At 63.4% G+C, this 26377-nt stretch overlaps 13 protein-coding genes across 13 annotated transcripts; 10 read left to right on the forward strand and 3 right to left on the reverse strand.

The window, feature by feature from the left end:
* Positions 1-425: 425 nt before the first annotated feature.
* SNU13 (RNA binding protein snu13) lies at positions 426-900 on the forward strand (the record flags this gene model as incomplete). The annotated part of the gene is made up of 3 exons (XM_069349951.1): positions 426-482; positions 530-729; positions 777-900. The coding sequence occupies 3 exons, from the start codon at positions 426-428 to the stop codon at positions 898-900; spliced, it is 381 nt and encodes a 126-aa protein (XP_069213495.1).
* A 311-nt stretch (positions 901-1211) lies between these two features.
* On the reverse strand, positions 1212-2909 carry ALT1 (alanine transaminase; the record flags this gene model as incomplete). Its single annotated transcript, XM_069349952.1, has 3 exons — positions 1212-1363; positions 1413-2312; positions 2435-2909. 3 exons carry the CDS (start codon positions 2907-2909, stop codon positions 1212-1214), a joined length of 1527 nt encoding a protein of 508 aa, XP_069213496.1.
* Positions 2910-4188: 1279 nt separating this feature from the next.
* Q8F55_001327 (uncharacterized protein) lies at positions 4189-4892 on the reverse strand (the record flags this gene model as incomplete). The annotated part of the gene is made up of 3 exons (XM_069349953.1): positions 4189-4209; positions 4267-4392; positions 4659-4892. The coding sequence occupies 3 exons, from the start codon at positions 4890-4892 to the stop codon at positions 4189-4191; spliced, it is 381 nt and encodes a 126-aa protein (XP_069213497.1).
* Positions 4893-5248: 356 nt separating this feature from the next.
* Positions 5249-6198, forward strand: tsn1 (Translin-1; the record flags this gene model as incomplete). Its single annotated transcript, XM_069349954.1, has 7 exons — positions 5249-5335; positions 5372-5462; positions 5517-5613; positions 5650-5765; positions 5802-5881; positions 5925-6020; positions 6076-6198. 7 exons carry the CDS (start codon positions 5249-5251, stop codon positions 6196-6198), a joined length of 690 nt encoding a protein of 229 aa, XP_069213498.1.
* An 862-nt stretch (positions 6199-7060) lies between these two features.
* Positions 7061-8804, forward strand: YRA1 (RNA-binding RNA annealing protein; the record flags this gene model as incomplete). Its single annotated transcript, XM_069349955.1, has 5 exons — positions 7061-7096; positions 7230-7617; positions 7661-7684; positions 8539-8732; positions 8778-8804. The coding sequence occupies 5 exons, from the start codon at positions 7061-7063 to the stop codon at positions 8802-8804; spliced, it is 669 nt and encodes a 222-aa protein (XP_069213499.1).
* A 247-nt stretch (positions 8805-9051) lies between these two features.
* Positions 9052-11016, reverse strand: THI20 (trifunctional hydroxymethylpyrimidine kinase/phosphomethylpyrimidine kinase/thiaminase; the record flags this gene model as incomplete). The annotated part of the gene is made up of 7 exons (XM_069349956.1): positions 9052-9465; positions 9504-9613; positions 9650-9819; positions 9854-10674; positions 10709-10834; positions 10871-10902; positions 10953-11016. The coding sequence occupies 7 exons, from the start codon at positions 11014-11016 to the stop codon at positions 9052-9054; spliced, it is 1737 nt and encodes a 578-aa protein (XP_069213500.1).
* A 716-nt stretch (positions 11017-11732) lies between these two features.
* Q8F55_001331 (uncharacterized protein) lies at positions 11733-12522 on the forward strand (the record flags this gene model as incomplete). The annotated part of the gene is made up of 4 exons (XM_069349957.1): positions 11733-11757; positions 11994-12043; positions 12118-12324; positions 12361-12522. The coding sequence occupies 4 exons, from the start codon at positions 11733-11735 to the stop codon at positions 12520-12522; spliced, it is 444 nt and encodes a 147-aa protein (XP_069213501.1).
* Positions 12523-14340: 1818 nt separating this feature from the next.
* On the forward strand, positions 14341-14606 carry Q8F55_001332 (uncharacterized protein; the record flags this gene model as incomplete). The annotated part of the gene is made up of 2 exons (XM_069349958.1): positions 14341-14428; positions 14494-14606. 2 exons carry the CDS (start codon positions 14341-14343, stop codon positions 14604-14606), a joined length of 201 nt encoding a protein of 66 aa, XP_069213502.1.
* Positions 14607-14715: 109 nt separating this feature from the next.
* Positions 14716-18956, forward strand: Q8F55_001333 (uncharacterized protein; the record flags this gene model as incomplete). Its single annotated transcript, XM_069349959.1, has 3 exons — positions 14716-15022; positions 15084-15776; positions 15826-18956. 3 exons carry the CDS (start codon positions 14716-14718, stop codon positions 18954-18956), a joined length of 4131 nt encoding a protein of 1376 aa, XP_069213503.1.
* Positions 18957-19242: 286 nt separating this feature from the next.
* Positions 19243-20379, forward strand: EFM7 (Protein N-terminal and lysine N-methyltransferase efm7; the record flags this gene model as incomplete). The annotated part of the gene is made up of 3 exons (XM_069349960.1): positions 19243-19317; positions 19364-19503; positions 19737-20379. 3 exons carry the CDS (start codon positions 19243-19245, stop codon positions 20377-20379), a joined length of 858 nt encoding a protein of 285 aa, XP_069213504.1.
* Positions 20380-20757: 378 nt separating this feature from the next.
* On the forward strand, positions 20758-23199 carry Q8F55_001335 (uncharacterized protein; the record flags this gene model as incomplete). Its single annotated transcript, XM_069349961.1, has 3 exons — positions 20758-21057; positions 21096-21557; positions 21604-23199. 3 exons carry the CDS (start codon positions 20758-20760, stop codon positions 23197-23199), a joined length of 2358 nt encoding a protein of 785 aa, XP_069213505.1.
* Positions 23200-23991: 792 nt separating this feature from the next.
* On the forward strand, positions 23992-25359 carry Q8F55_001336 (uncharacterized protein; the record flags this gene model as incomplete). Its single annotated transcript, XM_069349962.1, has 5 exons — positions 23992-24034; positions 24139-24287; positions 24410-24610; positions 24703-24758; positions 24822-25359. The coding sequence occupies 5 exons, from the start codon at positions 23992-23994 to the stop codon at positions 25357-25359; spliced, it is 987 nt and encodes a 328-aa protein (XP_069213506.1).
* Positions 25360-25500: 141 nt separating this feature from the next.
* Q8F55_001337 (uncharacterized protein) lies at positions 25501-26198 on the forward strand (the record flags this gene model as incomplete). The annotated part of the gene is made up of 4 exons (XM_069349963.1): positions 25501-25559; positions 25686-25741; positions 25788-26040; positions 26156-26198. 4 exons carry the CDS (start codon positions 25501-25503, stop codon positions 26196-26198), a joined length of 411 nt encoding a protein of 136 aa, XP_069213507.1.
* Positions 26199-26377: the final 179 nt, after the last annotated feature.

Raw genomic sequence — 26377 nt, forward strand, 5'->3', positions numbered from 1 at the left:
TTCGAGGCGGCTTGCGGCTGCCTGTGTGGGCAGAGGCGCGAGTGGCGGTGGGAGAAGGAGGACGTGTTGATGTCAAGTGAGTGATCTCTGTCAATGATGTCTGTCTCTCACAGTCTCATGCGCGCGTCAGTCGACGGCGGCGACCCTTTGCACCTGGCTGGCAGCTGACGCGCCACGGTGACGCGGGAAGATCAACCGCCGCTTGGCCCTTGGCATCAGTGATGGGGAGCGGGAGCAATTCCACGTGACACCCACCCAAATTATATCTGGGCACAATTTTGCGACATTAATCCCGCTTGACGATTTCGGCGTCCTCCTCGCTCACCACTTTGCATCACGAAGCCGACTTGCACTTGTTCTCCATCTCCATCCACTTTCTGTCATCGACGACCCGTGATCCTAGCCGTGAGGTCACCATAAGCACAATGTCCGACGTCAACGCCAAGGCCTTCCCGCTCGCCAACGCGCAGCTCACCAACCAGGTGCGTCGAGCTGTTATGTACCTGTATCTTCAGCTCACACCCCGCAGATCCTCGACGTCGTCCAGCAGGCCTCGCACTACAAGCAGCTCAAGAAGGGTGCCAACGAGGCCACCAAGACGCTCAACCGCGGTATCTCCGAGTTCATCATCATGGCCGCCGACGTCGAGCCCATCGAGATTGTCCTCCACCTCCCCCTCCTCTGCGAGGACAAGAACGTCCCCTACTGCTTTGTCGCGTCCAAGACTGCGTGAGTGGGCTGGCTTGCCAAGCAGAGTAGCGGTACTGACCCCGCAGCCTTGGCCGCGCCTGCGGTGTCTCGCGCCCCGTCATCGCCGTCTCGGTCACCACCAACGAGGCCCGTGAGCTCAACTCGCAGATCCAGGCCATCAAGAACGAGATTGAGAAGCTCCTCATCTAAACAAAATGTACTTTGCAGGGGTGGACGAGCCCCTGTAAATTGATGTATGTACGCATGCAAAGATCACCATGGCCGAGGGCGACGCGCTGTGCTCGTGATGAGAACATCGGATCTATCAGATGGCTTCCTGCTTGACTCCCTCTCGGCCTCTGCCCCGCCCCATGCCCTCTGACGACCGCTTGATCACAGCTTGCTGTGCGCTACACTTGCACTGAGTCGGATTGATCAGATTTATACTCTACTACTATCACACAAATGAAGAGTTGACGCCCACGCCTTGCCTGGTTGTACATGCCACATGCTGCCCCCACTTACGCCCACTTGGCGATCCACTCCTTGTGGAACTTTTCAATCTTGCCAACGTAGTCCTCGACACCGGGGCAGAGGGCAGTGACACGCAGGTGGTAGGTGCCCTCCTCCTGGCCGAAGCCCGAACCAGCGACCGAGCAGATACCGGTGGCGTCTGGGGTGCGTCAGCTAAACTCGTCGACGAATGAGTGAGCTACACTCACCAAGCAGGTCGAGGGTGTACATGACGTCGGCAGCCTTTCCGCGCTTCTTGGCCTCCTCAATCGCACGCTGGGGAATCTTGATCTGGGGGAAGAGGTACATGGCGCCGTCGGCGGGCTGGCACGACATGTTGGGGAGCTGGTTGAAGCGCTCGCTCATGAGCTTGGAGCGGTCGCGGAGGTTGTCGTGGGTGAGGGTAGTCTCGGCAAGCCACTGGTCGTACGAGGCGTCTCCGGGCTTGGGAGGGTCGACGAGGAGGTCGACACCGACCTGGCCAGTGACGGGAGGGCAGAGGGTGACGGAAGCCATCTTGTAGATCTGCTCGACAACGTCCTCGGCAATGTTGGTGAGCTCAAAGTAGCCACCACGGCGACCACACTCGCCCGACACGCCCTTGGAGATGGAGTGGAACGAGACGAGCTCGACCGACTCGGCAACCTCCTTGGGCATGGAGCGGACAACCTCCTTGAACGAGATGAAGGGGCGGTCCTTGGGGTCGAAGATGTTGCGCTGGTAGACCTCGTCGGCGAGGAGGACAATGCCCTCGTCGTAGCAGAGCTGGACAACCTTCTCCATGCTCTCGCGCGAGAGGACACCACCAGTGGGGTTACCGGGGTTGATGATGGCAAGGGCCTTGACCTTGATGCCGTCGGCCTTGGCCTTGTTGACACCCTCAATGAGGCCCTCGGTGCTGGTCGACCATCCGGTCGCCTCGTCGAGGTAGTAGGGCACGGGCTTGGCGTGAATGTAGGCGAGGGTGGCGGTGTAGAGGGGGTACTGGGGGATGGGGATCATGCAGCCCTCTCCAGGCTTGAGGACGAGGCCAAGGATCTGCGAGACACCAGCCGAGGCGCCAGCGGTGAGGAAGATGTGCTCGGGGTTGGCAGGGTAGCCGTCACGCTCTGTTGGGGGTCAGCATGGGGCAAGACGAACGATGGGATCCCGAAGTGGGTGCCGCGGCCCAAGCTCGCCCAGGAATTGCCCCGGGTGCTCACGCCGCCGCGCCCACGCAACGACCACTCACTCTCAATGAACGCGGCAACCTTCTTGCGGATCGCGGGGATACCCTTCGAGTGGGTGTAGGCACCGACCGAGCCGATCTCTCCGTAAAGCGTCTTTGCGCGGGCAATCACATCCTCGGGGTAGATCTTGGAGATGACGTCGAGGTGGTCCTGGAAGAGGGCGGGGTTCTCGAGGAGCGAGATGACCTGGCGCCAGAACGTGATGGGGCGCTGGTTGAGGCCCTTCTGCTGGGGGTTGCCAATGTTGGCGGTGACGACCTTGTCAAAGGGGAGCTCCTTGGCCTTGGTAGGGTCGTGAAGCTGCTCCTCGTAGGCGACGGCCTTGAGGGCGAGCTCGCCGCGGACGGCGTAGTGCACGTCGAGGACGGCGGGGTTGATGGACTCGAGGCTGAGAACGGGCTTGCGGGTCGACGCGGAGGCAGCCATGGTGCGAGCTTGGTAGAGCTGGCGGGGGAGCGTGCGCAGAAAGGGGCGCATGGTGGACGGTTTGTCGGGGTGCGACGGCGTACGCGGGCGAAGGAGAAGTAATAGGGGGACAAGATGTCAGCAACGGTATGCACAATGCGAATGAAGCAAAGCAGTCGCCCGGCAGTCCGCTCGACCCGTTCGTTTGGGAATGGAGATGTAGAAATCTAACTCGGTGCGTGTTTTGCAGATAGCAACAGCGACAGGAGCAGAACGAGTCAGGGAGTGGGTGGTGGGGTGGGGGAAGGGAGGACCGGTGGGCGGGGACCGGCGGAGGTTACCGAATCGGCGCAGTGCCGGGCGGGGCGGGGGTCATGTGAGTCATCGAGTGGGACTACTTACACGAGGTATGTGTGTTGAAGAGGAGAGTCACGACTAGTCGTAGCAGTGATCTGGACGAGGAGCGAGACGACCAGACGCAAGAGTGACGAGAGTGAGAGTAGAAGTGACGGACCGCGCCGTTTATATCGGTCCGGGTTGGGTTGCGCGTTCAAGCCGGAGCCAGGCAGGCGAGCCGTCGGGGCGTCCGGAGGCTGAGAGCTGGGCGGGGCGGGCGTGGGCTGGGCGTCTGAGCGTCAGGCTCCGCGCCACGGGCCACTTCCACTCCAAACGTCACTGACCGCCGGAACCTGGCCCCACTCTGCGCGACTGAGACTGCGAGCGACTGGGAGTGGGTGCGCGACGACGCGCGCACGCACACACACGGACGGCCGATGCACTGCCGTTGCCGTTGCCGTCGTTGCTCCCAAACGCCAAAGGGCACACGACATCCATCCACAACCGGACCGGTGGTTGTCGGAAACCGGCATCCTCCACCTCCAGCATGCAAGTCCAAGACCACACCCTCGCTTCAAGAGCAACGCAACAATGGCAGTCATCTCTGGCATGCACCGTCAGGAGCACCGTGGCGGCGGCGGCGGCGTACCCTGGCCTCGCAAAAGCCACTGCATATCACGCCTGCGCGGGGCACAATGTCCCAGGCCAGTCGGACATTGGCCAATCCACGCCACGGGCTCGCCGGCGTCCCTCGGCGCGTCAGGACTCGGCGTGCGCTCAAGCGTCCATGCCAGAGCCGAGCACAAAACGTGCTCTGCCGCACACGGCCGTCGGACCGGGTCCGACGCCGCGGCCCAGTTGCCGCACAGTGGCCTCCGCACCGAGCCGCTGTCCCCGCCTCCTAGCCCCGCCCCGCCTCGCCTCAGCCCAGCCCCAACAGCAACAGCACGTAGAATCCACGAAAGAATGGTATCAGAGCATACAACACCGACCGCAACACAGATCCCCTCCCCCTCTAGTTCCACTGGCCGGCGTCCTGTTCGCAGCTCGTCAGCACTGATCCTCGCGGACGGGCATCCACCCGGTCACGCACCATCATTCGCTCGTTGGGCTTCTGTGCCGTGGGCGAGGTGGGCGAGAGCGGGCGACGCTCTGCCGCCAGCTTGGCGCTCAGCTGCCCCGCCTTGGGGTTGGCAGTCGACACGCCCTTGTTCCCGGCCTGTGCAGTGTCAGCGGGCGTTCATTGGGTTGGGCAGGGGTGCGACGGGCGCGACAGGCTGTTATCTGCGTTGTTGACGCGGGTGTCCGCACATCCGACATGGTCATCGCACGTCTCGCGCCCATGATACACGCCGTCATGCCACACCTTTGCTTCTCGCTGCGCAGCCGGTGTCCTTGTCGGGACATTTGTCTCACGACGCAGACTGCGCCGCATCGAGGGCTCGCCGCGTACCTCCCACCCGCCGCCGCCCCGTATCCACTCACTGCTTGTGCGCGCGCCTCGGCAGCAGCGAGTGCCGCCGACCTTGGGTCATCAGAGCTGCTGCCGCTGCCTTCGCCGCCGAGCGCCTGCGGCGGCACATTCGAGGTGGCCGGGCGCTTCTTGTTCGCCGCTGCCTGGTGGCCGCTACCCCCTTGCGCTGGGCTCGAGGGGCCCGAGCCGAGACGCTGGCCCTGGCCTGCCTTGGGTTTTGACGGGTCTGAGAAACAGTTGCCCATTGTGTGGTCGCGGTTCAGTGGTTGAGTGTGTGTGAAACGACGATACGACGTCCGTGTGCGGCCGAGTGGGTGTGTGCAAGTAAGGCTCTTTGACGCGTGTATCCCACCGAGCTGCGCGCTGCGTTGTGCGCTCGATGCGTGTGTCGCTGGCTGTTGACAGAGGGTTGCGGATGCCAAGAGGGATGTCTTCCATGTCGCAGTTGGCATCGCACGAAGGGTCAATGGCGTCGTTGTTGGGGACCCGCAATCACGTGACAATGACAGAAGTTGGAAGTTGCAAGTCGTGCACCGTGTCCACCGACTATACTGAGCGACATCATCGTCGAGCACTCTGTATCCCACTCGAACCACACACCATGTCCGCCGCATCTGACCGCTCCAGCGTCGAGTCGACGCTCACCTCTGCCATCCAGCAGCTCGAGCGCGAGTCGGCCCTCAAGAAGGTGAGCTTACGAGCGGCACCGAGGCTCATACCACAGACCATCCGGGAGTCGACCGAGCCCGTCGAGGACATTGTGCGCACCTCGACTGCCGAGCTCAACCACCTGCACTCGTCGCCCGCTTCCAAGCGTGAGTACAGGCCTGGGCCATCTCTCTGCCCCGAAGGCCCAGCTGACCCCGCAGACGAGGCCATCGCGACCAAGGCGCTCGAGACGATCGCGACGGCGCACCCGCACTGGGTCGCCATCGCCGCCCTCATCCCCAAGGGCGAGTTCTACCGGTGAGTGTGGTGCTCAAAGGGCCACCTGACACCCAGATACCAGTTTGCGGTCGCGCCGCTGCTCAAGTCGCTCGTGACCAACATTGCGCTCGCGCGCTTCATCCTCCACGACGAGCTCGTGCCCGCCTTCACTGCAGCCGCGCTCATGGGCCGTGAGTCCGGCCTGCGGGGTGAATCTGACAATGCAGTCCAGGGCGAGGATATCGGCGAGCTCCAGCTCGGCTCGGACGAGTACCTCCAGGGCGTGATCGGCATGGTCAACGAGCTGGTGTGTTTGCTTAACACCGCGATCCGTTCAGCTGACACCGCAGCCCCGCTTGTCGGTCAACTCGGTCACGGCGCAGAGCTTTGCCCTTCCCGGCAGGATAGCCAGCTTTGTCAACGACATCTTTGCGAGCTACTCGATGGTGGGTGATGGCTGTCAACCCGTTGTGTCCCCAGCCGTGCTCATCCCCCCCTCAGCTCAACCTCCGCAACGACGCGCTCCGTCGCAAGTTTGACTCGCTCAAGTACGACCTCAAGCGCTGCGAGGACGTCGTGTATGACCTGACGCTGCGCGGCCTCGGCCCCGCTCCTACCGCTTAGAGCATGTAACACTATAGAATGGGCGATGCATCATTAGGCATGTGAGGGTGGCAGAGGCTACAGTCCGCACGAGCAACAACGAAGTCACGCGGTGTGGTTCGCGCGCAGTACGACACAGGTGCAACTGGACGACGCGCGCGAAGCCCCAGGGGTTGCTTCGGCCTTTCCTTGATCACTAGCAAGACAGGAGAACGATGTCGGCAGCCGACAATGTTGTCCTGCCAACAGCCATGTGCACTCCCCGCTGGCCGGTCAATAGTGAGGTAATGGTCAGCGCGCGTGGCGCGTATTGTTCTTCCTTGTGGCGTCTGGAAGCGTATTGTTATCTTGGCCAGGGTGGCACCGGTGAGAACGGCAGCCCAGTCCCATTCTGATGCCCTCGAGGGGCACCTACCACCCGGACGGAGTGCTGGCCTTGTGCCACATGTGTTGGCCTCGGCCACTATCCTCGGAGCCAGGGTTTGTCGACGATCAGAGGGATTGTGTCTTTCTTCAACCACTCGAAGGACAAGGGATTTGTTATTGACAGGCTGCGTTCTATGCAGCTTGTTTGACAGAGGGATTCATTCACAAGGAGCTGTCGCCACAACTCGAAGCCGTATAAAGCGGGCATGCATGGGCATATGGGCACAATAGTCGATGGGCGGCGGGTAAACAGCCACGTGCAAGTACACTATATACGCCCCTTGTTTAATTCCGCCTCATTCAATATCGCCGCCACCCTGGAGCGATCGCGGGTGCGCAGGCGGGCTGGCGCACGTTGGAACCATCACACCCTTCTTGACTCGTTGTTGCCACCTATCGTGTTCAATCCACTCTACTCCTTCTCATCCCTCTTATACCACCCAAGAATCACCACACAATGGCCTCCATGGACATCGACAAGCCCCTCGACGAGGTCCGTCTCGCTCCCCGCGATCACCGTCGCCTCGCAAACCTCAACGCTGACGCCATGTGTCCTTTCATCGCAACTTGACCGCGTCGTCTTGTCCACTGCATCCTCGCCGCTCGGCACTCGTCGCATCCAACAGCTCATCGCCTCCAAGCCCCGTGGCCGTCGTGGCGGTGGTCGTGGTCCTCGCGGTGCCGGTGGTCGTGCCGAGGGTGGTGCCGCTCCCGCCGCTGGCGGTGCGCGCGCCCGGTATGCCGGCGCCGCCCCCAAGACGGGTAACCAGCAGGCTCGCGGCGCCGCTGCGGCCCCCGCCAAGGCGGGCAAGCCTCTGACGGCTGAGGCGACCAAGATCATCATCTCTAACCTCCCGACCGACGTCACCGAGGCGGCCGTCCGCGACCTGCTCCAGTCGACCGTTGGCCCCGTCCGCTCGGTGCTCATGAGCTACAACAGCTCGGGCAAGAGCAACGGCGTTGCCACCATTCTCTTCAAGAACAAGGGCGACGCCAACAAGGCCCACGCGACGTGTATGTTTCAGTTGCCACCCGCAGGCGGCTAACAATGGTCCAGACAACAACAGGATGATCGACAACCGTTAGTGTTTCTTTCTCTGCTAATCTGCTTCACTCCCCATTCTCCCTCCACCGCCGCCGCTGTTGAGTGAGCCCGCGTAAGCGCCCAAGTGTAAGGACAGACGTCCGTCGCAACCCGCAGGCAAGGATAGGCAAGACGGATGGTGTAGCGCTTGTCCCGGCCTTTTGCGGCATGATCACACACGGGGAACACGCCAGACCGGGCTCGACGGGCGTCTGCTGCTACCAGCTGGCCTGGATAGCGCGACGTATCCCGCACACCTGGGGCAAGGTGTTACAGCCATCTTGCTGCGATCTCAAGATCGAGCCCGTCCTCAAGACGGCGTCCGATGGACGAGCGCCAACAGCAGGAGCCCAGCGCTCCCTTCCTTCGACACTGCCTGGCGGTATAGGAAGGCCTCAACTCTGCGGCAGGAGATGCGCAGGAGGATGCTCTTACTGTGAATAAAGGTCGACGACCTTGTGCTGGCTGGGCGCTCGGCCGGCCAATCGTCGTGGGCTCGACGCGCACGAGCTGGCTCTGCGCAAGGACTCGTTTCGCTCAGCAGCGTGCGGTGGCGGTTCCCTTCTCGCTCCCTCTCGACCCCAGCTTCAACCCGATGACCAGGCGCTGATGAGCGCCTTCGCATTCTGTTCTGCACTGCATTACACCTCGACCGGTCAACATTACATCTGCATTACCCCAATCACCGACTACACAACTGTATCAACAAATCCACTCCTGTATCGACAACCGTGTATCGACAACCACACTTCATCGACCGCCAACCATCGCCAACCAACTGTACCCACCTTCCCCATCGACTACATCTCCACGTCATGTGCATCTCCCTCATGCGACGTCCCATCCAACAGAGAAGGCCATGAGGGTTGAGATTGCCATCGACCCCAACGCGCTCCAGTCGCTCGCCTCGCGTGTGGCCCCTGCCGCCGCTCCGGCTGGCAACGCCCGCAAGACCACTGGTCCCGGCCGTCGTTCGGCCCCACGCAAGCCTGCCGCGCCTCGCCAGACCAAGAAGACGGCCGAGGAGCTCGACGCTGAGATGGCGGTGAGTGTGGCAAGGCGAAGTGTGGACAAACGCTGACATGCACAGGCTTACAAGGCCCCCGGTGCCGCCTAAGCGCGCCCGTCTCGTGTTGATAGTTTCGTAGCTTGTCTTGTGGCCTGTGGAAGTTCCATGAGAGATGGATATCGTGTAGCCTGATGTTGTGGAGGCAGCGCCCGCTTAGCGATGGAGACACGAGAGAGGGCGCTACCGCACCAGCCCACAGGCAACTCAACAAGCACCTTGCCACCTCATCTGTGTTGAGCACCAAGCTGCATAGATCATCTATACATTTTTTTCGCATCTATGTCTGCTACCCCGCCTAAAAGCTCTGATCCAGGCCCATCTGCCAAAAGTCGCGCTCTAGCCGCACAACCTCCTGCCAGATGCCCGTGAGGCGGGCGAGGCGGGCGGGCGTGGGCGGGTCGGCAGCGATGCGGCGCTCGAGGTTGCTGATGCCGCGGCGCACGGCGCCAATGTACTCGCCGCCCGAGTAGTCGCCGATCCAGCGCGCGTACGGGTTGCCCTCGAGCGTCGCCTGGCCCGTCTGCAGGCGGCGCTGGAGCCACAGCCCGACCTCGCCGTACCCGATCAGACAGGATGCGACGGCCACGTACAGGTCGAGCACGTCACCCTGCGTGCCGATGTCGAGGATGAAGCGCGAGTAGGCCGACGACGCGGCGGCCTCGGGCGTCGAGTGCAGCTCCTCGGGCGTGACGCCAAACTTCTCGCACATCTGCCCGGTTAGCGAGTGGCCTAGTGGGCCGCACTCACCGCAACGTGCATGGTAGACTCGGCAGCAATGTGCAGAGAAATCTCGGCAAACGCCTTGATCGACTCCATGTCGGTCGACTTGTACGCGCCGAGGCCGTGAGCACGAGCATCTGCGTGGGTTAGTACCTTATGGAGAGGCTACCCACAGTGCCGCAGGTAGTGATAGTCCTGCACAATGTAGTGCTTGAACGCCGGCAGCGGGAGCGTGCCCTTGCCAATCTGGTCGACGAACGGGTGGCGGACGTACTGGCGCCACATGTCGGGGCACGAGCGGATGAGGTACGAGAGGAACGGGATGGGGTTGTGTGCCGATGGCCTGGGGTCAGCGTCGTCGTGAGCGGCGTACCCACTGAGGGATGGTCCGCAGGGACTGCAGGTACGAGTGGTTGAGCGGGCCGTGTCCGCGTCCCAGAGGGAAGGCCGTGGCGATAGCTCCCTGGGTGTACTCGATCGCCTTGCCCACCGCCTCAGCCGAGATCGTGACGGCGGCTGTGCCCGTCCGCCTGCTGTCGAGCGCGTAGGCGGTGGCGAGCGCAGCCGAAAGCGTGCAGCCCGTGCCGTGCGTCGACGTGCTCTCGACCTTTGTGCCGACGAACAGGCGCGTGCCGCTCGCGTCGACGAGGATGTCGACAATGACGTCTGGCGAGCCGGCCGCGAGGCCCTCGGACGCGAGCCAGTCCGAGATGACCTCGACGTCCACCCCGTCGTCCTCGTTGATCTCGCCCGACGCGTCCCAGGTCACCGTGAGGCCGCGCTCCCTCGCCGTCGTGGTCACGTCCTTGCGCGGCAGGCTGAGGTGGCCGCCCTTGAGGAGGACCGACGGGACCCCTGTGCGTTCCCTCAGCGCCGCGGCGAGGGCGACGAGGTCGTCGAGCGTCTTGGGCTGCTGCAGCGCCTCGCCCTTGGCCGAGGCGATGACGACCGCCTCGGGGATATTGGGCGTCGCGAGGCTCACGAGCGGGAGGAGCTCGTCGACGAGCGCGCGCGTAGCGCTCTCAGGCAGCAGCGTGTGGCCCGAGGTCGAGATCATGACGGGGTCGAGGACCAAGAACGGCTTGGCGTCGCCCTGCGCAGCAAAGAACTTGGCCAGCGCCGAGATCGTGTCGGCCTGGGCGAGCATGCCAAACTTGATCGCGTCGGGGCGCAGGTCGTCGGCAAAAATTGACTCGAGCTGGCAGGTCAGCGCCGCCGAGCCACACCCTCACCTGCTTGATCACAAAGTCGGCCGGGACATGGTGCACGTCCTGCACGCCGAGCGTGTTCTGCGCCGTGAGCGCCGTGATGACGCTCGAGCCGTAGCCGCCGAGCGCGGCGATCGTCTTGATGTCGGCCTAGTGTGAGCTGGGGAGTGGGGAGAGTTGGCATACCTGGATACCAGCGCCGCCGCCAGAGTCGCTGCCTGCGAAAGTCGAGTCAGGTTGGTCTTGGCGTCGGCGCGCGAGCACTCACCGGCGATGGTCAGGACGTGCGGCTGGGAGACGGGCGCGAGGGAGAGGGTGCCGGCGTCGCTCATTGTAGAGGGGGTAGTCGGTCTATGTGTCTAGTGGAGAATGGAGCGATGCGGCGAGTTGCGAGTTGGGGGTTGGCGTGCGATGGGGTGGGTGGTAGGCCGCTCGCTGCCGCTCAACTTTCGGAGCTGCCGTGCCGTGCCGCGCCGTGCGAGGATGAAAGAGCCGGAGCGGAGGCCGGAACCCGACCACCCGACACCGAGGCGTCATTTGGTGCCCCGCACACATGGCAAGCCGCCGGTATTTGTTTATGGGAGTAATACAAACGAAAAGGGAGTATTAATAATAGTAGAATGTATTTCAAGCTATGGGGCAATTACAAATACGCTGCATCGAGCTATTAATGACGTCGTCGACGCCGGCGTCATTAGTATTATTGTTATTGCTCACCCCCAAGTAGTGCAAACAGACGAGACGAGGCATCCGACGACCACTCGGTCGCCCTGACTGGCTTGGTCTGGCTGGCTTGGGATGCGAGGCGAGGGGGCTGGCTGCCTGCCTGCCTCTGGCGCTGGCGCTTGCACGCTTGGGGGGGATTGCACGCGTCTGGCAACATGGCAGAATGACCCTCCGACTCGCCTGGATACAAGACCCAAAGGCATCAACAAGCCGCACCCGGCCAACCCCCCGACCCCCACCCCATCCACCCTCAACGACCACCCCACCCACCACACATACCACACACAAACACCCACACACAAACACATCCACCCCATACGAAATGTCTGCAGCCGACAAGGAGGACGGTAAGTCGTTTGTTGGCGCCAGGAGGGCTCGATTACGCGCTCGGGAGCTCGAGACGGTTGTTGGCGCTTCCCACGTGCTTGAATTGGCGCGTGCGCCCAGTCATGATGCCCGGTCACTCGAGTCGTCCACACCCCCGAGCGCGTCATGACCGCACCGACAGCCCCCCGGCCGTGCATCCACCGCCTCGGTGGATGATGCACACGCTGCCCGAACACCTCGGCTGACTTGAGCACAGCTGTCGAGGTCACCGCGGTCGTCGACGAGGTGGAGGCTGTCGAGCCCAAGGTAGGTGCCGCGGTAGGCTCCCGGACTCGCGTGCCATCCTTGGCGGGGTCACGCAGACGGCTAATACGACGCAGGCCGGCGCCGTCGAGATCGTTGACGACGACGACGAGGATGAGGGCGATGAGGACCCCCTCGACGACGACGAGGAGGACGACTACGATGTCGAGGACGATGAGGAGGATGACTACGAGGACGACGGAGAGGAGGGCGAGGACGATGAGGGTGACGACGACGAGGACCCCAACGCCGAGGGCCGACGCCTGCTCGCCGAGCTCGTCGAGGTAGGTTGCCGCGCGCCACTAGACCTAACACCGCAGGGTGGCGACGTCGAGACCGACGAGGAGGACGGCGACGTCGAGGACGAGGCTCCCGTGGCCGGCCAGAAGCGCAAGGCTGATGACGAGGACGAGGCCGACGCGCCGCCCAAGAAGAAGGCCGAGAACGAGGAGGCTGGCACCGCCGTCGAGGCTGCCGCTTGAAGCGCTCAGTGCGGCGGGGTACCCACGCTGCGCGGCCATAAGGCCCAGCGCACGTGGTGATCTGAAGTAAAGTTAGATGTCTGTTAGCTATGCGCACATTGCTGAAGTGCGAGCTGAAAATGTATTGCGGCGAGAAGCCAGAAGCGCGAAGGAAGGGGGTAGGAGGGAGCAAGAGCCACCCCCAGGATTGTAAACATGGTCGCATGGTCGAGGTGCTGACCGAACAAAGGCGCTCGCCGCTGCCCACTAGGTGCCCATTTGTCTGCCTGCTATCCTCGTGATCCGACGGAGCAGCGCTGCGTGATGGAGGAGGGAGGTGTAGCGAGTGACGACCGAACAAACGGTGGTGGCCATGAGTCATCAGTGTGGGTTGGACAGATCCATCAGATCTCTGTTCCAGTGGCGCGTGCAGGTGTAGCTCGAGTGGCTTGATTGTCTATGGCGTGCGTCTGCGGCGGTCTTGTGCCGATGGCTTCCTTGCCCTGCCTTGCTCTTTCCGAACGGCGGAGACGGGCCGCGTTGGATGTGTGCGGGCATTAGACACTGGAGAGACGCAGAGTCGAGAGCGCGCACGTCGTCGTCGTATGCGCGAGCATGCTGCAACATCGCCCGGCCACTTACGACCAAGGCAGGCTGGCCTCTGCGGGATGCCATGACCGCCGTCGGCTCTTGCTCGATCGTGCAACAAGCGAGGGAGGCGGCCCGGCCTGGGCTGAGCGCTTGTGCCAGACGTGCCCGAGATCCAGGGGTGAGACCCACGTGGAATGACGACATGGACCGGGGGCCATTGCATCCGTGCTGCAACGACGACGAGGGACAGGTACTGCGCCGCCGCCGAGGCCGAGGGTCGGTCATCGAATCGACTTTTTGTCCAAGTTCCAAGGGACTGGCTTGGTTGTTTGTGCTCGCATGGCGCTGCGGCCGGCCCGCCCTCTTTGCCACTGTTTTCCTAGCAACCGGGCGCCACTGTCGTCGCCGGCCGCGCGAGGACGTCAGCGTCAGCGCTTACTCTTTCCTGCTGGCGCCCGCTCTTCCCTGCAGCCCCCGCCCCGGCGCCGCTGCTGCTGCACAGACCGGGGTGACCGACGCCGACGCCTGCCTGAAAGAGTACGCTGATGCATCATCTTGTGAATCACAACCCGCAACCCGAGCTGTGACTGATACTTGTTTACGAGTTGTGTAAGGAACATCTCCATCTCATCCCCCCTCCCTCCCTCGCCGTGGCTATTTCCGAACTCGCCAGACAAGGCCAAGCAGAGCCGCCCAACTCGTCTCCCCGCCCATCCCTACAAGCACACGCACGCGTCGACGTCGACAACGGCAGCCCGAGTCTCTTGGCTTGGCCCTTCGGTGTTGTCGTCCAAGCCCATCGGTCGTTTTCGGTGCCCGGTGGCATCAAGACCTGTTGCTAGTAGCTCGTAGGGCCGTTTTTTGAGGTGGCCGAGGGGCAGTAACCCATAGATTCGGCAACCACAATTGACACCCCCCTCCTCCCCACCCTGCTCTTGTGCCCTGGCCCCCCCTTTTGCTAGACATCGCCGTCATCGAGTTGCTAGCTCGCTAGTCGTCTCGATCTGCCAGCCAGTGTACGGAGTCAGCAGCATTCCGAACGTGCTGGCTGCTCCCCCTCTCCCCGCCAAACGCGGAAGCGAACCCACCCCACCCACCCCACCCCGCCAGCATCATCCATCTCCACCGCGCGGCGGCCTGGACTCTGGCCCAAATCCACCCTCCGCCCGCCGTCTCTTAAATCAATCATCCCACACCCTCCCTGCCCTTGCTTTTCCCATCCTCCACCCCCCAGTAAAGGTCCATACAATGGCTCCTTCTCCTCTCGACAAGCTTGACAAGCTCGCAAAGAAGCTCCCAGGCTCGGGTCGCTCGTCGTCAACAGGGCAGCATCCCGGTTCGCCCACGGCAGGCAATAATGACGGCCAGGGTACAGTGTCATCATCAGCTGCTTCGGTACAGACCCAGTCAACGACGTCGTCGACGTCAACATCGGGCCCCGGTTCCAGCTCGAGCAAGGGCTTTCACCCACGTCTGCCTTCCCTATCAAGCCTCAGGCCCGCCTCATGCAGTAGCAGCAAACAGAAGGACAAGGCCGCTCTTATCAAGGCCGACGATCTAGACTTACAAACTGCGGAGCAAGAACCTGTGGATGGTGCCGCATTCTCTTGCTCCTTGTTCAACATGTTCAAGGCCCTCGCGGCCAACACACCAGAGGGCGACGACCTCGACACTGAAACGCCCAGCGGCGCAAGTACTCCAGCGCAGCGAAGCCCAGCAAAGCCATCAGTATCATCGCCACCCACCACTTCTTCAGCCACTGCCTCAGTGGCAACCCCTTCCCATGCCGAGACCGACCAGGCAACCCTCCACGACGAACCGCGCGGCAGCTTCGACGCGGCCGCAGAGGACAGCGGATCCCAAGCTGTCAAGGCCTGGCTCGAGACCACCACTACCCCTCTGAATGATGCAAACGCCGAACGCTTTACAGGTGAGTCACCCGTGGCCGTGCGCCACCCACCCCCCAGAGGGAACGTGCTGACCCATCGCAGCTGCGACCATGAGCAGCTTCTCCCCCTATGCGACTCAAGAGCTCTTGAATAGCACCCAGGAGGTGGCGGGGAACAAACTACCTTCTCGCCCTCCCCTTCCTGCCGTCACGGAGGAGAAGAGGGGGTTCACCGAGTCACCCGCGTCGTCCATTTTCGAAGCTGGATCTCGCACCGACGGGGACAGCGCTTCCGCGTCTGGCTATGCTTCTTCAGAAGTTCCACCCACCCCCGAGGATTTGGAGAATGCTAGGTTCTCGCGGACAGATATCCCTGAGAGCGAGAAGCTCGCCGTCATTCAGCAAGAGTTTGGCGACATTGCCTCGAACATGCTCAACGAGGACGGCACTCCCGGTGCTCCGGAGCATCTTCTCGCCGAGTGTCAAGGTGCACTCTTCAAGGGAGTCATGATGATCGGCAACCTCCATCTCACCACCCACCGTCTGGTGTTCCATGCGCTGCAGCCTCCCGACTCGATGTATGTCAAGCCCGACGCCACCCCACTCCAGACTGAGGCTGCCACTGCCGCCCGTGAGGCAAGGCCCGATATTCTCCAGGCTGGATCCGTTACTCTCCACCGTGGCGGCCTCATCAAGAACAAGAGGCGTGTCTGGATGGAGCTCACTCCAGACATGCTCACGACTTATCCAAGTGCCGACGAGGCCGGCCGTGTTCGTCCTCTCGTCACTGTACTACGTACGTCCCGGCGTCATTATTTCCGCAGCATGTGTCTAACATTGTCCAGTGTCGAGTGTGCTCCGACTCAACCCGCAGGATGAACAGAAGCCATGCGACTTCTTCCTTGCATACGAATCGTCGAATGGTATCCGAACCACCCACTTCACCGTCGACAACCAGCAGTCTGCCCTGCATTGGCGCAGGACTATGGAGGGTGCCCTGTTCAGATATGCCCGCCAGCGCTTCCGTGAATCTCATGTCAAGCCGGTCAACGCCAAAGAGGGACACGACACGCCGATCGAGGAGAGCGAGTGGACCATGCTGCGTTGCTGTGTGCCGCTCGACCGCGCCACTATCGAGGGTATCTCGGAGTACCACTCTTTTGCCACTCTTGCAAACCTGCAGGTCAGCCTCGACGACAACAACACGGTAACGTGGCACCCCGAGCAACTCTCCAAGGGAAACTACAGGGGCTATGGCCTCCTCAGCGATTACCCCGGGGAGCTCGATTCGGCAGAGTCTTCCCCTCCAGGTACTCCTTCGAGGACTACAACTTCAGCCAGCGACGAGAGCAAGCGCCACCGCTTGACCCTCAAGACGCCGTTCAAGCTCCCTGGCTCTCGCCCCAGCTCAAGAGACTCATCTCGCGACCGTGTCAGTGGCCATCGAAGGGCTGATTCTCTTCCAACCTCTCCTATCGACAGTCTCAAGGGCGCTGAAAGGCAAATCGAAAAGGACTTGAAACTCCTCGGCCACGACGGACCGAGCCCCCATTTCCCCCCTCAGCGCTCGCTCACTGCAAACTCACGTTGGTCCCACCCAGCCGCCAACTCTGCTACCCCGCCACCGCACGCGAATTCGTTCCAATTCCTCGTAGCTGTTCTCAACGAGCAGGCTTGGTTTGCGACTGCTGTCGAGGCTGCCGTCAAGGCCGCTCACAGGAGGCACTACAAGCCCGACGCCAAGCCAGCCAAGATGACCATTGACATTGGTGGTTATGACTGCTTGGCAACAGACGAGGACGCTGAGCGCCACGACGACACTGTTGGCGATGCGTCGTCGGCTGAAATTGACCCCGACGATGATGAGGACGCCACCCGACCTCGCATGGTCATCGAGGCCCGTAAGGCTGAGAAGGCTGCCATGGCCGCCAAAGTCTTCGGCCTGCGTGAGGATGAGGGCATCTGGTTAAAGCGCTGCTACGTCCAGCACGGCCTTGTCCCCGGCCGCGGCCACATCATTGTCACCCCGCGGTACGTGTGCTTCTGGCGCCGCGCCACAGTTGGATCCGACATCAAGTACCGTTTTGCCACTCGCGACGTCAAGGGTGCCGTCAAGTCGGGCTCTATCCGCCCCGGCATGTACGGTATGGCGCTCCAGATCCACGGCAGGCACGACCTGCGCTTCGACTTCTGGCACGAGAGTGGGCGTGACGAAGCGATTTCGCGCATCAACACGGTCGCCGCGGCCCAGCCCCAGCGCTCCGGCTCCACCGACTCGCCTGTACCCGCCGCAGAAAGTGACACGGCGTCGGCAATGGACGCTCTCCGTGACCAGGTCCTTGCGAACGACCAGTTGAGCATCAACCCTACTCTGATCAAGGAGGGCAAGGGCAACACGTTGAAGGCTGCGGCCGAGGTGCTCGCCCCGCCGAAGGACATGCTGTTCACCCCCAAGGCCATGTCCGAGGTTGCCCTGAGCTTCATGCCGTTTGTCGCCAACAGGCCCTGGCAGGTTGGCCAAGGTGCCGCTGTCCGCCTCACCCCTCGCCGATTCACCATGCTCACGATTGGCTCCCGAGGTGACGTGCAGCCTTACATTGCTCTTGGATTGCGCCTCATGAAGGACGGCCACAAATGTGTCATCATCACGCACGACGAGTTCAAGGACTGGATCGAGGGTTATGGTATCGAGCACCGCGCGGCGGGCGGCGACCCTACGGCGCTCATGAAGCTCAGCACGGCTCATCGCATGTTCTCTCCTGCCTTCTTCAAAGAGGCTCTCGGAACATTCCGCCAGTGGCTTGATGACCTTCTGGTCGACGCTTGGAAAGCAAGCCACGATGCCGACGTCCTGATCGAGTCGCCGTCGGCCATGGCAGGCATCCACATTGCCGAGGCCCTCAAGATCCCATACTTCCGCGCCTTCACCATGCCCTGGACTCGTACGATGGCCTACCCGCAGGCGTTCATGGTCCCAGCCTTCGACATGGGCCCCAGCTTCAACTACTCGACCTATGTGCTGTTTGACAACATCATGTGGCGTGCGTCGTCTGGCCAGATCAACCGCTGGCGCAAGAAGCACCTGCACCTCAAGCCGACCGACCAGTCGTCGCTTTCCGTGTCCAAGGTCCCCTTCCTCTACAACTTCAGCCCATCGGTCGTGCCCAAGCCTCTGGACTGGTACGATGACATCACCATCACGGGCTACTGGAACCTGGAGAACAGTGATATGGACTGGACGCCGCCCGACTCGCTCGTCGCGTTCATGGACAAGGCCAAGGCGGACGGCAAGCCGATCGTGTACATCGGCTTCGGTTCGATTGTCGTCCCCGACCCAACCGCCGTCACCAAGAGCATCATCAAGGGTGTCGGTAAGGCGGACGTGCGCGCCATTATTGCCAAGGGTTGGTCGGCTCGTGACGCCGACAAGGAGAAGAACCAGGAGGAGGTCGAGTACCCCGAGAATTGCTACCCTCTCGACAAGGTGCCGCACGGATGGCTCTTCCCCAAGATCCAGGCGGCACTCCACCACGGTGGCGCCGGCACTGTCGGCGCGTCTCTTCGTGCGGGTATCCCGACGTTGATCAAGCCTTGGTTCGGTGACCAGCACTTCTGGGCACTTCGCGTCACCAAGCTCGATGTCGGCATGAAGGTCGCGTCGCTGCACTCTAGCGACATTGCCGATGCGCTCAAGAAGGCGACGACGAACACGGTCATGATCGAGAAGGCTGCGAGGATTGGCGAGCGCATTCGCAGCGAGTCGGGTGTGGACGCGGCGGTCCAGACGATCCACTACCAGATTATCCGAGCCGCTCGCGACCGCAACAAGAAGAACAAGATGGAGGCGGTCGTCGACACCATGTCTCACGAGGCGCTGGCTGCTGGAGAGCATCACGCAGACCCGATGAGGACGGCGTTCGACGAGACGAGCGCGTGCCGCAACGCCATCAGCCGCCTCGCGCCTGCGGCGATGTAAACTGTATCAGAGTAGACGTCTTGACCTGTCACATCCATACCATGTACATTGGACCGTTATATACCTAATTGCTGTGTCGTGAATGCAGCGGACGTTGCATAGACGTGGGGTGGGGGGGAGCAGAAGGGCAAGGGCAGAAGTCGGCTTTGGCCTGCAGCGCTGCCGCCGCCGACATCACCTGCCACCAAGCCCAGTCCACCCGCCGACGACCGTGCCTGAAAACATGGACGTCAAAAGTTGACATCGGCCATCGCGCCTCGGCAGCAGCAACAACAACCGCAGCACCATGTCCACACGGCGCGACTCGACCTCCTCGCAAAGCGGCGACGAGGGCGGCTTCGGCCTCGGCGAGCTCATGCCGGTGGGTCTGGGCCCGGCTCTTCTCCCTGCGCCAGCTAACGCCCCAGCGCTCGCCCTCGCCCGAGCCGATTCCCTTCTCGTACGCGGGCTACGAGCTGCCCGAAGCGCTGGGGTTCGTCGCCGCCGACGGCGGGCGCGACGTGTCGATCCGGCTGGTCGGGAGCCACCCGCTGTGGGGGCATCATTTGTGAGTTGGTGTGGGTGTGGGCGTGTGCGGGAGCGGGGTGTGCGCGACTGGTGCGGCGAGCTGCTGGCCGCGCCGGAGCGCAGCGGCGTGATGCGGGACGTGGCCTTGGTGTCCCGATGCCTTTGGATCGTGGCCATGCCTCTGGCCCGTGGTCATCAGCTGCGCAGCGCACCGCCGCTACCCTCCCCCGCAGCCGTCTCCCTTCGGTCCTTGTCCCGACGCTAACACGCCAGGTGGAACACCGCCCGCGTCACCACCACCTACCTCCTCACGCACGCCGCGACGCTCCTCCGCGGCAAGCGCATCCTCGAGCTCGGTGCGGGCGGCGCGCTGCCCTCTGTCGCCGGCGCGCTGGCCGGCGCGTCCTGCGTCGTCGCGACAGACTACGCCGACGACGCGCTCATGGACAACATTGCCGCAAACTTTGAGCGCAACGTGCCGGCCGCGGCGCTCCCGCGCACCCTCGCACTAGGCCATACCTGGGGCCACGACGTCGGCCCGCTCCTCGCCGCGGCGGTGGGGGGCGAGGCCCCCTCGGACGGGCGGTACGACCTCGTCATCCTCTCGGACCTCATGTTCAACCACTCGCAGCACGACGCGCTGATCAAGACGCTCGACGCGACGCTTAGCCTGGAGAGGGGCACGCCGACGGCAGAGGGCGCGCAGCCGCAGACGCCCTGCGCGCTCGTCTTCCTCACGCACCACCGCCCCAGGCTCGCAGACGCCGACATGGCCTTCTTCCCGCGCCTGGCGGCGTCGGGCGCGTGGGGGTACGAGCGCGTCGTCGAGGAGTACACTGGCCCCATGTTTGACAACGACCCCGGAGACGAGCGCGTGCGCGGCACGGTGCATGGGTTCCGGTGCTGGCGGTTGTGAGGCGGCGGCGCTGGGTGGAGTGCGGCGGGGCGCGGGGCGGGGGAAGGGCGGCGGGCTGGGAAGCAGAGCGAGCTCCGGGCGGGCTCCGGGCGGCCGACAGGCGACAAGCTGTATGCATGCATAGATCGGACCTTTTCAGTGCGAGTCGCGCGAGTCTTGCACACAACAGAAGGCAGTGGAGAGTAGAGTGCAGAGTGGCCCACGCCGTCCTCCCCTTCGCCACTGTCGTTACTCGGCCGGTGCTGCAATGTCGTCAGGGTTCGACCGACGACCGACCCACCACCCACCCCCACCATTGTCGTCGTCCTCGGTCGTCGTTATCAACCCGCCGGCCACCTTCTTGACACTGCAACTCCCTCACCAACCCCCCACCCCACAATGCAGCGGCTCGCGCCCCTGCCCGCGGCGCTGCGCGCGCAGCTCGACGCGGCGAGTGCGCGCCTGAGCCGCGCGCTGCACTCGCTCGTCTTCAGCTTCCCGAGCCCGAGTGCGACGGCGTCCTCGTCGGCGCGCAACACGACCGCCGCGGCCGCGCCAAAGCTGCCGGCCAACGTGACCGACGCCGTCAACAGCACCGACCCGCTCCTCTCGCAGCCGGGCGAGCCGCGCGCCTGGGCCGGCGGCGTCGGCCCCCTCTCCTTCGCTGGGAGCGGGTACGGCGTCGTCCTCATCATCATTGTGCGTTGCCCCGCTGGCGCCGCTGACGCTGACCCCAGGCGATCCTCCTCAACCGCATCCACCACATCGTCCAGCGGCCGCAGCACGCGCCGCCGGCGCAGCGCCCGGCCCCAGGGCTGCGCGCGGCGCTGCAGATCCACTTCCAGCACGCGCTCACGAGCCCGGGCATCGCGACGGCCATCCGCGTGCCCGCGCTGCTGGTCCTCGCGCGCGCGTGGGCCCTCTTCACAGTGCTCACGATGCAGGTCGCCGACGTGTGGCCCGCCGACGTGGTCGCGCGCAGCGCCGAGCGCATCGCCGGCTTGCCGCGGCTGCTGATGCCCGCGGCGGCGTACGGCGCCCGCGCGGCAGACCGCCTCGGCGCGTGGGCCGGCGAGAAGCACATGCAGAGCGTGTGCTGGACCGTCTTCCTCTGCGTGTGTGCGGCGCTCGTGTGCGGCGCGCTGGCTAACGGCCTCGACCGCGGTCGCAGGCGGGACGTCGGCGCGGGCTTCAACCTGGTGAGTACGGTGACGCTGGTGTCGCCGCTCGCTGACCCCCGCCCAGTTCCACTTCTCCTTCCTCCTCCACCTCTACTCGTCCCCGCTCACCCACCACAACCCGCCCCCCAACGCCAATCACGGCCGCCCAGACATCCACGCGCTCTTCCAGCTCTGGCTCGGCCTCACAGAGTTCTCATGGCTCCAGGTCAACGAGCTCTCCCCCGTCCTCAGGCAGAACCTGCTCCTCCCCACCGGCGTATGCGGCGTCCTCGGCCTCGTGCACTTTGTCCATGCCCTGACAATCTCGCCACCGAGCCTGCCCTCCCTGTCCTTTGTCACGCACTTGCTCGCCCTCTTCCTCACGATCATCATCTCGTGCACCGTCGTCCTCAAGGCGTTCACCCACATCTTCACCCTCGGCTACCTCCCCTCGCCCATCTGGGTCAACCTTCTCCCGAACGAGGGCGCTGTACCGTCCCTCGAGGACGACTTTGGCGTCGCCCTTCTCAAGCTCGGCACGGCGTGTATTGAAGCGACGTCATACTCGGGCTTGAAGAATGAGCTCGCGCCCGTCGAGGAGGCCCAGCCCTGGTTGGAGCTCTCGCCCAATGGCTGCGACCAGGTCAACCCGGGTTCTAGCGTCGGTGGCTTTGGCACTGCTATTACCGACATCCACGTCGCCGAGCTCCGCGACCCGAACGCCGACTCGCCTTTCTCCGACGCGCTCACCAACTTTTGGAAGGCTGCTTCTGCGCTCGCCTACGACATGTTCCTGGTCGTGCTGTCGACGCCAGTTGGCAGGAAGATCTTCATCTTGACGATCCGCACTTGGCGCGCACGCTGGTGGTATGGCCCTCGGCATTGGCGCTTCTGGCGCCGCGAGGCCTGGGCTGCGCCCCCGCCCAACCCATTACACGACGGCCTCATCGATGTCCTCATGAGTTCCATTGTGAGAGGCGTCCAGAGCCGCGAGCAGCGCCCATTCACGGCGCCCGTGCCACGTGCCTCGCGCCGCCCCACTCCTGTGCCCGACCAGTACACCTTCGATCAGGTGCTCCGCGGCGAGGTGGTCATTGAGGATGACGAGGATGAGTGGGCCGCGCAGACAGTCGTCGACGAGTTTGACGACGACTGGGAGAGCGATGCTGGTGGCGTGTCGGCCCCAGCTTCCGACGACGAGGATGACGACCAGGCCGGCTCGCTCTATCGCGACCTCGTCGTGCGCGACAGCACGCCGGACCCCGATCAGTCGTCGCTCCAGCCCATCCTGCTCGCGCATCTGACGTCCACCGGCTCGCCCCTCACGCGCAGGCGGTACGCGGCGATCCTCGGGTCGGGCGGTGCATCTGGCTCGGCCTCGGGGCCGTCGACGCCGACAAGACCCGGCGCCGGCTCCCTCCACGACGTTGTGCTCACGCGCCGGACGCAAGCGTCGGCACTGGCTACCCCGCAGCAGCAGGACGAGTGGGCCGATGAGCGACGCCACACGTGCGTCGTGTGCATGGTGCAGCCGCGCGACGTGATCCTGTGGCCGTGCCGGTGCCTGCTCATGTGCAACGACTGCCGTGATAGTCTGGCGAGTAGACTGGCGCCGACCGACCACAACTGCCCCAACTGCCGTACCAAGGTGGATGGGTTCAGTCGGATCTATGTGCCGTAGAGTAGAGTGTATGTGATAGTGTCGTGTACGGGGGGAGGTGGGTTGGGCACAATGAGCGAGCGTGGCCCCGCCGGTTGCCACCCCCGTCGATCACCGAGTTGTGTAGCCGTATCTCCTCTCCTGCGTGCGTGCCTCGCGCCTTTGCGTGCAGCCTTAAAGTGTCGCTTGCACCTCATCGCTTGCATGTGTGCCCCGTCATCGACTGCCACTTGAACTCTGAGTGCCACCTGGCTTGACGGGATTAAACGGAAATAGGCGTGAGTGATGGAGGCCCCGCCTTTGACGCATTTGACTTTTGCGCAGGACGAGTAATCTGAGTGCCTCGAATTGGAGTCGCCTGGCTCCCTTCCCCCTTCCACCCCCCCCTCCCCTCCCCCGCCTGGCTGCCTTCCCCGCGCGTCACTGACTGTCGCCGTCATTCCACATAATTCAGATTTTTGGGCATCCAGCACCAAGCGGCCTCGACCCAAAAGAGCGACCAAAGCCTGACGTAGACGAACGACAGCCTTCAAAAATCACACCACCGCTCACCACAAAGCCTCCTCGGCCACCACCACCCCCATCACCCACTCGCCCTCCCCCTCACCCCCGACGTGCACTCACTCCGCGACACCGACGGCACCCCGCCCATCACATCGCACCACCGGCCCAGCCCCCGACCGTCCCGACCCACACCCGATAGACAAAATCGCGCGCGCGTACAGCCCGACAAGCTTCATCGCACCGCACCACCCCGAGCCTCGACGACTCCTGTGATCTTGAACGGACGAGAATAAAAGACTAAAAGCAAAAATGTCGCCCGCCGCCGCGTACCCCGCCATCAAGCTCTTTGCCGGTGCGTAGTGGAGCTGGGGAGGGAGCGGGGCGGATGGCTTGGAGAGGAGGAGAGATGAGGGCGACGCCGCGCCCGCCGAGACTTGCCCCTAACGCCCGCTACAGGCTCGTCGCACCCCGAGCTCGCGCAGCTCATCGCCAAGCGCCTCAACATCCCGCTCGCGCGCGCCAACGTCTCGCAGCCCCCGTCGGGCGAGACCAAGGTGACCATTGTCGAGAGCGTGCGCGACTATGATGTGTACATTCTCAACACTGTGAGTGGGCTCGAGGGGGAGGTGGAGAGGTGGTGGAGTGAGGAGTGAGGCTGGGCGTCGAGCCAAGCCACTCGGGAGGCGCCGCGTTCATGTTCATGTCGAGCACCACTAACCCCCCGCAGGGCGCCGGCGCCATCAACACGTCCCTCATGGAGCTGTGCATCATGATCCACGCGTGCAAGATTGCGTCGGCCCGCCGCATCACGGCCATCATCCCCCACTTCTTCTACGCGCGCCAGGACAAGAAGGACAAGTCGCGTGCGCCGATTACCGCAAAGCTTGTCGCCAACATGCTCCGCGAGGCCGGCTGCGACCATGTCATTGTGAGTGGCGGCGCGAACGTGCGCGGCTGTGAGCGGCTGCGAGCTCGACTCTAGCCGCTCCCGGCCGCTTCGGGCAAATGCTAACGCCCCAGACCATGGACCTGCACGCATCCCAGATCCAGGGCTTCTTCGACGTGCCCGTTGACAAGTGAGTGTGGTGGTGTGCACCCGCTGTCCGGCTCGCTGCGCTCACCTGCTGACCGACGCCCAGCCTCTACGCCGAGCCATCAATGATCCAGTACATGCGCTCGCACATTGACATCAAGAACTGTGTCATTGTCTCGCCCGACGCCGGTGGTGCCAAGCGCGCGACGTCGATTGCCGACCGTCTCAACGTCGACTTTGCCCTGTTCCACAAGGAGCGGAAACGCGCCAACGAGGTTTCGCGCATGGTGCTCGTTGGCTCGGTCAAGGGCAAGGTCGCCGTGCTCGTCGACGACATGGCCGACACGTGCGGCACGCTCGGCCTCGCTGCGCGCCACCTGATTGAGGCTGGCGCCACAAAGGTGTACGCCTTTGCGACCCACGGCATCTTGTCGGGCCCCGCTCTCAAGGTCATCTCGGAGAGCGGCATGGAGAAGCTTGTCATCACCAACACGATCCCACAAGCGCACAATGTCGCAAAATGCGACAAGATTGACGTTGTCGACGTGAGCCCCGTGCTGGCCGAGACGCTGCGCCGCTCGCACTTTGGCGAGTCGGTGTCGTACCTGTTCCACGAGGTGCCTTTTGCGAACGGCGTTCCGTAGTTGCCAAAATTGTCCTGCGTGTGTGTACGTTAGAGTTGAGGACGACTCGTGTGAGATGCATCGAATTGAGCTAGCGAGCACGCTGGAGCGCGAAGCGCGACAGCGGCGAGCGGCGGTGAGCAGGATATGTGTGCCACGACCATGACCACGACCACGACCAACTTTTGTCGAGGAAGGACGGGAGCAAATCGCCTCGACCTGTGTTACTCATTTCGAGGCTGACATTTCGACGTCGTTCTGTCGACTATTCTTCGTCCAGCAACAGCGAGCAAGCAAGCACCATGCCGTGAGCTTCTAGGCCATCTGTTATCAAGCTCACCCACCAGCTCGTCCGACGTCCTGACATCCGCGGGCCTGCTGGTCCTCCTCGTCGTCGTGGTTTGTGCGTAGCGCCCGTGCCCGGCATAAGGCGCCAGCTAACCCCCCAGACGTGGCCATCTTCGTGCAGCGCAAGCTCTCGGCCGCCGAGGCATCGATGCAGAAGAGCTTCGAGGCCGAGGGCATCACGTACGCCGACGGCAAGCTGCGCGTCAAGACGGACCGCGCGCCCCTCAGCCGCGAGGAGCAGGTCGCTGCTGGGTCTGAGGCGATCGCCGGCGTCGCCAAGCGCGCAGAGGAGCGGGGCGCGTACAAGACTGGCGCGGGGAGCGTTGTTGAGGGGGTGAGCAGCGGGTATGAGAGGTGAGTCGGCGTGAGCGTGCGAGCGTGCGAGCGGGAGGAGGGGAGGAGGGGAGGAAGGGGAGACGGAAGGGAGGAGCTCGAGGATGCGCCGAGACGCCCGCTCACACCCCCACAGCCCTGGCAAGGCAGGATTCAGGCGCACCAAGAAGCTCGACTAGGTTGCTCGGGATGCACTCGCTCTGTCTGCTCGCTGCGGCTGCCTTGGCACTGGCGCAGCATCGGCCACCTGCGTATTGGCCGACACCGGCCCACCGACTCACCCTGCCCTGCTGACCCCATCGCCCTGCTCAACCTGCTGCGAGTTCTGATTAGCGGCAGTCTCGGCAGTGGACGCCGA

This window comes from Vanrija albida, assembly GCF_041260175.1.
Source record: "Vanrija albida strain AlHP1 chromosome Unknown contig_1, whole genome shotgun sequence".
In the NCBI taxonomy this organism is placed as follows: domain Eukaryota; kingdom Fungi; phylum Basidiomycota; class Tremellomycetes; order Trichosporonales; family Trichosporonaceae; genus Vanrija; species Vanrija albida.